The sequence below is a fragment of the Phyllobates terribilis genome, unplaced genomic scaffold (assembly GCF_046119375.1).
Source record: "Phyllobates terribilis strain yellow unplaced genomic scaffold, ASM4611937v1 Scaffold_1__5_contigs__length_1240528914, whole genome shotgun sequence".
NCBI lineage: Eukaryota > Metazoa > Chordata > Amphibia > Anura > Dendrobatidae > Phyllobates > Phyllobates terribilis.
The window spans coordinates 668,428,773-668,437,620 of NW_027362761.1; the positions used below are offsets into that span (position 1 = coordinate 668,428,773).

Genomic DNA, 8,848 nt, shown 5'->3' on the forward strand with positions numbered 1-8,848 from the left:
ACTGTGGCTTAAACAGTGGACCGGAGATGCAGTATCCAAACGGGTTGCTTAGTCTGGCATATAAGGGCGGTCAGCTTTTTGGTTCGGACCTTTCGGAACTGATTGCCAAAGCCAAAGCTAAGGATGTTACCCTGCCTCTGAAAAAGGCAGTGGCATCCACATCTAGCAGGACAGGGCCCAGTAGAGGTCTTCGGTCCTTTCGGACCAGGGGACGATTCGGTCAGCCTTCCTGGAGATCGGGTCGTCCTTCGTCCTCCGGCAGATCCTCCCAGAGATCTCGTACTCCTTGGAAGCAACAGTCCCGTCAGGACAGACGGGAGGTTGATAAAAAGTCCGCTGAGGCTGACTGACGCCAGGGATCCCCCCGAGGGCTCTCGGGTGGGAGGTCGTCTCCTACAATTCGGGTCGGTTTGGGCATCCCACATAGCAGACACCTGGGTGACGCGGGTTATGTCGGCAGGCTATTTCATAGTTTCATTCTCTACCTCCAGACAGGTTTCGTCAGACGTGCATTCCATCCGTGCCAAGGCTGGCTGCCGCACTGTTACAGGAGGTCGACACTCTCCTACAGCAGGGTGTGGTGGTTCAGGTTCCTCCAGAAGACCAGGGAAGGGGTTTTTACGCCAACCTTTTTGTGGTCCCCAAAAAGGAGGACAAGTTTCGCCCGGTGCTAGATCTCAGAGATTTGAATATTTACGTCCGGACACGGAAGTTCCGCATGGAGTCTCTCCGTTCGGTAGTAGCGACCCTGTCGCAGTACGATTTCTTGGTGTCGATCGACATCCGCGACGCCTATTTGCATATCCCTATCGGCAGAGCTCACCAGCGTTTTTTGCGTTTCGCTATAGTTCAAGCCCATTACCAGTTTGTGGCCCTACCATTCGGGTTGGCCTCAGCACCCAGGGTTTTTACAAAGATTCTGGCTCCTCTCATGGCGCTTCTTCAAAGACAGGTGGTTACGATCCTCCCCTACCTGGACAACCTGTTCATAGTGTCGCCCACAGCGGAGGAGGCGATAACGGCTCGCAATCTCTCCCTTCAATACCTGATGGTCTGCGGGTGGCTGATCAATTGGAGAAAATCGTCATTGGAACCAGCACAGTCCATTCTTTTCCTGGGGATGCAGTTCGATACAGTTCGGGCAGTTGTGTCTCTGCCTCCTGTCAAACAGACGAACCTTCGTCTTCTGGTCCAGGCTATGAGGTCGGCGTTGTCAATGTCCCTTCGGGAATGCATGCGCCTTCTGGGTCAAATGGTGGCAGCTATGGAAGCAGTACCATTTGCACAATTTCATTCCCGGGATCTCCAAAATCTTATTCTGACCCATTGGGATCGATCGCTGACTTCTCTGGATCGCTCGGTCGTTATCTCCCCCAGGGTGCGAGAGTCTCTTGGATGGTGGTTACGTCCAGAGACTCTATTCCTGGGGAAATCCTTCCTTCTCCCGAGGTGGTCGGTGATTACCACCGATGCCAGCCTGACGGGCTGGGGGGGAGTTTGGAACGACCTCTGGGTTCAGGGGGTCTGGTCGCCAGAGGAGTCGTCTCTCCCGATCAACATTTTGGAGTTGAGAGCAATATTTCTCTGCCTCCAACATTGGACGGTCTTGTTGAGCGGTCTGCCGGTCCGGATCCAGTCGGACAATGCGACGGCTGTCGCGTACATCAACCATCAAGGCGGGACGAGGAGTTCCAGTCTCATGACGGAGGTCTCTCGGATCCTGGTCTGGGCCGAGTCCAGAGTTCCAGCAATCTCTGCAATTCACATCCCAGGGGTGTTGAATATCTCGGCGGACTTCCTCAGTCGCGAGCTGGTGGACCCTGGGGAATGGAGTCTCCATCCATTAGTGTTTTCACTGCTGTGTTCCCGTTGGGGGACTCCTCAGGTGGATTTGATGGCATCCAGGCTGAACGCCAGGGTTCCGACGTTCATGTCCAGGTACAGGGACCCGGAGGCTGTGGCGGTAGATGCTCTAGTGGCCCCGTGGGGTCAGTTCAAGCTGATCTATGCGTTTCCGCCGATATCCTTACTTCCTCTGGTGATCTGACGGATCAAACTCGAAAAGGTATCAATAATTCTGATAGCACCGGATTGGCCGCGGAGGACATGGTATTCGACGCTGGTGTCTCTTCAGGCGGCGCCTCCGTTTCCGCTGCCCCTTAACCCGACTTGCTAACCCAGGGGCCCATTTGTCATCCGGATCTGAGGTCTCTTCGTTTGACGGCGTGGTTCTTGAGACTGAGATCTTGACCCGTCGCGGTTTTTCGCCTGAGGTCATTGCTACCTTGCGGGCGGCCAGGGGTCCAGCTACGTCTAGGATTTATCACAGAACTTGGGAGTCTTTCTATTCATGGTGTTCTGGATCTTCAAGAAACCCGAGGGTTTTTTTCCATCCCCAACTTCTTGGCTTTTCTGCAATATAGTTTGGCCAGGGGTTTGGCAGTTAGTACTGTGCGGGGTCAGGTATCTGCGCTATCCGCACTTTTTAGAAAGGCTATTGCCTCGCGCAGGGATGTGCGTTCTTTTTTTCGCGGAGTCGCACGTCAGTTTCCGCCGCGGAGGGCAGTGGTGGCTCCGTGGCGGCATAATCTAGTCCTGGAGGCCCTTCAGCATAGGCCTTTTGAGCCTATGGATTCTTCTAAACTTTCATTACTTTCTTGGAAGGTGGCCTTCTTGGTGGCAGTCACCTCTTTGAGAAGGGTGTCGGAGTTGGCACTATCTTGCTCGCCTCCTTTTCTGGAATTCTTTCCGGATCGCGTGGTGCTTCGTACCCGTGAAGATTTTTTACCTTAGGTAGTGTCACATTTTCACATTAATCAGGACATTGTGTTGCCTTCTCTTTGTCCAAAACCTAAGAATCCAAGGGAGCGGGCCTTGCACTCGTTGGACTTAGAACTTCAATGCCCGCACTATCTTACAATCACACAAGGTTTTCGGAAGTCGGACTCTTTTTGTGATTCCGGCTGGTCGTCGGCGTGGTCAACGTGCTTCCAAGGACTTCCGTTCGGCTATCCTGGAAGCGTACCGGCTCAAGGGCGAGCCTTGTCCGGTTAAAGTTCAAGCTCATTCCACGAGAGTCATTGGCTCATCATGGGCTTTTCGTCAGGGGGCCTCGGCAGCGCAGCTCTGCCGGGCGGCCACCTGGCACTCCGTTCACACCTTTACTAAGTTTTATAGAGTGGACGTGAGTGCTTCCGCTGATGCGGCCTTGGGACGCAGGGTCCTGCAGGCGGCGGTAGTTTAAGTTATCTCTTTATTGTTTATTTTTTCTTTATTCAGCGCGGTTTGCGCTCTTGCCTAAGTTGTTGGGGTGTTGGAGATTCTGCCACTATTTCCCACCCTTAAGTGAGGTACTGCTTTAGGACGTCCCACTAAGTAATGGATCTGTGTCTCCCTTCCTTCCCTTCTGCTGCTGAAAGTCGGATTTTGGTAAGAACTTACCTGTAAAATCCTTTTCAGCGAAGGAAGGAAGGGAGACACAGCACCCTCCCATGGCAGAAGTGTTTTTTTTTGTGTTTCTAGATGCAGCGCGTCTCCTTCCTGATGACGTTCATCTGGACTGGGTTTAGTGCTCTACGGCTCTCCTTCCAGTTTCGCCAGCTCTACACAGTTGTCCGGTCCAGTGAGGTATGCCTAGGACTGTGTGTTTCTATTACATAACCTGTTTTTTCTCATTTCTGAACTTTCAGAAGGGGATGTGTTGTTATGCTGGTGTTGTCTGCTCTTCCTTAGCTTGTGTACGGACTGGAGAACATGGGAGTAGGAGGAGCCTTTATACTGGAGGGGCCGGTCGTCACTTTTTCTAATCTCAGGTGAACTATCCTGTGGGGCTCCGCCTACCCACTAAGTAATGGATCTGTGTCTCCCTTCCTTCCTTCGCTGAAAAGGATTTTACAGGTAAGTTCTTACCAAAATCCGACTTTTCAGTTGTTACACTTTTTTGTTAAGTATATAATTCCACATGTGTTAATTCATAGTTTTGATGCCTTCAGTGTGAATGTACAATTTTTATAGTCCTGAAAATACAGAAAAATCTTTAAATGAGAAGGTGTGTCCAAACTTTTAGTCTGTACTGTATATCTATCTGATTTAAGGGCATAAAAATTAAAATTTTGAAAGTTGCAAAATTTTCAAATTTTTCGCCAAATTTCCATTTTTTTGTCACAAATAAACGCAAGTGATATCGAAGAAATGTTACCACAATCATGAAGTACAATATGTCACGAAAAAACAGTCTCCGAATCAGGGGGATCCGTTGAAGCGTTCCAGAGTAATTACCTCATAAAGTGACAGTGGTCAGAATTGTAAAAATTGGCCTGGTCATTAACGTGCAAACCACCTTGGGTTGTAAAGGGGTTGAGAAAGAGGTGAGGGAAAAAATTTTGAAAGACGAATACGTCGAAATTTTTTCTCTTCTGCCTCTGGTGAAATTTAACCTGGATAAAAGTAAAAAAGATGATAGTAAGAAGGAGGATGAAGGAAAGAAAAGGTTGCATTTAATTCCGCAGACTTTTACTAATTGACTGCAGGCATTCGCCATTTTGGCGAGCGTGATAGGTGAGAAAGCACCGGAGAACTGCTCTCCCTTGTTTTGCTATATGGATGCTATTGGGGCGAGCAGTTTCGTCAGAGTAAAGCTATTCGTCCTGCCATAAGGTGGGATCAGAAGGACATTGGCCTTTAGTTACTGGTGATGGCTCCTTCTAGATTGGGGCATTCCTTTCACGGAGGGGCCGGTTTTGCCGGCTATTCCGCTGGTCAATCAAGTACACAAGGGAGTGGAGGCACATCCGGGCAGTCAGGAAATCAAAAACCGGGTTTATGCTGGCAGTTCAACGACAGCCAGTGTAAATTCGGGGCCAACTGCAGGTTGAAGCATCTTTTGCTCGCCTTGCAATGGCTCATCACATGGCGCTGCCAGGTGTTTCAAAAAGAAAGTCAAGTCGGGGACCAACAATTCTCAAGGGGGAGACGCGGGTGAACTTAACCGCCATACTCCCTTATGTAAATAGGTTTCCTGATGGGGAAAAAGCAGCAGTGTTACTTTCAGGTTTTGCGGAAGGTTTTAAAATACCTCCACCTCCATTCGATATTCCTCGGGTTCTAAAAAATCTTAGATCAGCAGATCAATATGCGGAGGTGGTTTCTGAAAAATTACAAAAAGAGGTGGCTTTGGGGCGTATGACCGGTCATTTTGCCGATCCTCCTTATTCAAATTTGGAAGTTTCTCCATTGGGGGTGGTGCCTAAAAAGGAGCCTAATAAGTTTAGGCTCATTCACAATCTTTCTTATCCGCGGGGAAGGTCAGTTAATCATGGGATTGATCCGGAACTATGTTCCGTGGTTTATACGTCATTTGATGAGGCGGCACGGTGGGTTAGACGGTGTGGTAAAGGGGCATTGCTGGCTAAGACGGATGTGGAATCAGCGTTTTGATTGTTGCCTGTTCACCCTGAAAGTGTTAGGTTGTTGGGTTGTTACTTGGGGGGTGAGTTTTTTGTGGATAGGTGTTTGTCGATGGACTGTTCTTTGTCTTGTTCTTTGTTTGAGGCTTTCAGTACATTTCTGGTGTGGGTCGTCCAGGATGTAACCGGTTTAGAATCTATCATCCATTATCTGGATGATTTTTTTTGTGCATTGGTTCAGGCGATTCTTCATGTTGTAAAATTCTGCTGAGGGCGATTCAGTGGGTAGCAGAGCGTTTTGGAGTGCCTTTGGCTCCAGAAAAAACTGAAGGGCCAACTTCAAGTATTTGTTTTTTAGGAATTGTGATTGATTCAGTGAATTGGGAATTTAGGTTGCAAGAGGAGGAAGTGTCGGCTTTGAAAAAGGAGGTTGCGCGGGCTAGGAAGTTAAAAAAAAAAAAAAAAAATGACTTTGAGGGAAATACAGTCTCTTCTTGGGAAACTTAATTTTGCATGCCGCATTATTCCCATGGGCATAATTTTTTCTTGTCGGTTAGCCAGCGCTACAGCGGGGGTAAAATCGCCACATCATTACATTCGTTTGTCGGCGGAACACAGAGCTGATTTGGTAGTGTGAGAAAAATTTCTGGAGCAATATAACGGACTTTCATTGCTCATGGAGGAAGTACAGGACAATTGTACCTTGGAGTTGTACACAGATGCTGCGGGAAGTTCAGGTTTTGGGGCGTACTTCAGAGGTAAATGGTGCGCATCCGGTTGGCCTGAAGATTGGGTAACATCAGGATTGGTGAAAAACATAGCCCTATTAGAGATTTTTCCCATTTTGGTTGCAGTATATTTGTGGAGGGGGGAACTTCGGAATAAGAGTGCGTATTAACGGCGAAAATATGGAGGTTGTGTGTGCAATTAACATTACAGCATCCTCGCCTCCAGTGATTAGGGTCCTCCGACAGTTAGTATTGACATGCCTTTCCATGAATGCTTATGTGACAGCGTCTCATGTACCGGGAGTGCAGAATGCCATTGCTGACTCACTTTCTCGTTCGCAGTGGGAGCGCTTCCGGCGGTTGGCACCAGAGGTGGCAGACAAGGGGCTGCAGTGCCCTCCGGAGCTTTGGAAGGTGGTATACGTGCCGCTGAGTCGCTGATTAGGTCATCTTTGGCAGTGGGAACTTGGGCAGCATATCAATCTATATGGCAATTATGGGAAGACAGGTTGCTTAATACAGTCGGGCTTACGGCTCTGGACGATGATCAGTAATATTGTCATGGATTAGTCAAGAGGCTGCAGGGGGTTGGTCAGTAGCTAAAATCTCTCGGACTATTGCGTCTATGGCCTTTGGCTTTAAGCTACATGGTCAGAGAGATTTATCAAAAAGTTTTTTGATAAAACAGGCATTGAATGGGTTTCAGAGAGGGAAGGGACAAGAGGACTCTAGGAGGCCAGTTTGATTTGGCATTTTGAAAAAAATGGGGGGGTGTTACCTTCGGTGTGTTGTTCTGAGTTTGAAACTTGTCTTTTTAGGTTGGTTTTTTTCCATGGCCTTTTTTGGAGCTTTGAGGGTGGGTGAGATTGTGTCACCTAGTAGATCAGTGGGCAGGGGACTTTTGTCAGCAGATGTGTTGGGCACCGCTGGAGGTGTAGAATTTTTGATCCGGGAATCAAAAATGTATCAGGTAGCAAGGGAAAAACATGTAGTTTTGGGAGCAGTTGGGAATTCATTGTGTCCGTTAAGATGCTTGCAGCTGTTCAGGGCGTCAGAACCAAAGCAGGGAGGTCCATTATTGTGTCACAAGGATGGGTCTGTCTTGTCCAGATACCAGTTTATAGCAGTATTTAGGAAGTGTTTAAAGTCATTGGGGTTAGATTCATCCCGTTTTGGGTCACACTCGTTTCGGAATGGAGCAGCAACGGAAGCGGCTGCGGGTGGTCTTAGTAGGGAAACTATACTGCGCGTTGGGCAGTGGGAGTCGAGACGTTATCGGAGTTATATCAGACCTCAGGGTCAGGCAGGTAAACTACCTCTTTAATGTTGGATTGTATGGTCTGCTGTTGGTTTATGGCAAGTGTTTTTCAAGTATGTTTGTGTTTATTCTGCAGGTTCCAATTCCGTGGTGTTATGGATTCTGGGACACTCCTACGTACACTGGGGAGCTCTGAGGGCGGATATAAGGCCGGAAAGCCTCTCGGTTTTGACAGAGAAACTGCGGTGATCAGGTGGTTGGGTTTTAGAGGCATGAGTTGGAGCAGGGTGCTGCAGGAAGTGCATCACAGTGCTCGCTTAGACTGGTATTGCATGTGGGAAGGAACGACCTGGGTTTGCGCCCTTTTAGAGAACTGATAAAGGATATTAAACATGATTTGTTGCGATTGTGGATGGCATTTCCAGGTTTGTTTGTTTGGTCGGAGATTGTCCCACGGAGATGTTGGCGTAGGGCTAGGTCGGTTGAGAAAATCAATAAAGCTAGGATTAAAGTTAATAGGACAGTTTATAGTTTTGTTACTAGGAATGGGGGGATTGCTGTGCCGCATTTTGATTTAGAGAAAGGAGAGGGTGAATTTTGGTTGGCGGATGGTGTGCACTTAAATGCAGTGGGTATTGACATGTGAGCTTTGGGATTACAAGAAGGCATTGAGAGGGATATAGCTTTTCATTCGGGGGGGAGGGTCTCGGGCATTTGAGATATTCAAAGTGCCCTCTTTGTGGCGGTTGGGGGTGCTTGAAGTTGGATTTAAATTTGTATGGGGGGTCCATTAGGGTATGGATTCCTTAATTGGGAAACGTTGGTTGCTGATCTGGTTTTGGGGGTCTCACGGCAGGTAATGTTGGAGCCGTGGAAGTAAATAATGGAACCCCTTTTGGGTTATTGTGCTCTCGAGCCAGTGCGGTAACGACTGGGGGCAATTTTGGTTTTAATTGTTGGTTTATCTTAATCACCAGATCTTTGGAGCTTCAAGGACCCTCCTACCTTTGAGTGTTAATTTGGATTTATCTATGTAATTTTGTTTAAATACAGGCTGCTGTGGCCAGAATTTTCCAAAGAATATAGTGTCTTAGTCTTATTTTATTATAGTAGGGGATTCACAAAGTGGGGTGGGTACAAAAACTTGGATGGTTCAGATAAACGGATCATCGACAATACCAGTGTCATGTCGTTACATGCTCTCTGAAACCTGATCTCCGTGTTACTGCAGACCTTCTGGAGTGCAGATCTGACCTTTGTGGCTTCTCAGGCTCACTGCTCCTGAACTCGCCTCACATTTGAAGGTTAGTATTTTCTCTTTTTATTCATCACAATTGTTTACTTAGCTTGTTTTATGAATGAATAATGTACAGTTTGTGGAAATAAGTAGGATTTTCTTAGAAAAGAGGGTGGCCTCTAAGGCACATTGCGCCCTAACATGTACTCTCTCTCTTGCT

General features: G+C 47.9%; 1 protein-coding gene across 9 annotated transcripts in view; it reads left to right on the plus strand.

Annotated features, from left to right (window-relative positions):
• Positions 1-8,076, plus strand: part of SIRT6 (sirtuin 6) — a 271,908-nt gene extending 263,832 nt beyond the window's left edge. For 2 of the 9 annotated variants that reach the window (XM_073685270.1, XM_073685298.1), the window contains one exon: positions 6,476-7,464. In XM_073685270.1, coding sequence (XP_073541371.1) covers positions 6,476-6,687 — 212 coding nt within the window. In that variant the 3' untranslated portion in view covers positions 6,688-7,464. Of the gene's footprint in view, positions 1-6,475; positions 7,465-7,527 lie in introns of those variants that run through there. The other 7 variants (XM_073685281.1, XM_073685251.1, XM_073685335.1 and 4 more) reach the window with 6 other exon arrangements.
• Positions 8,077-8,848: the final 772 nt, after the last annotated feature.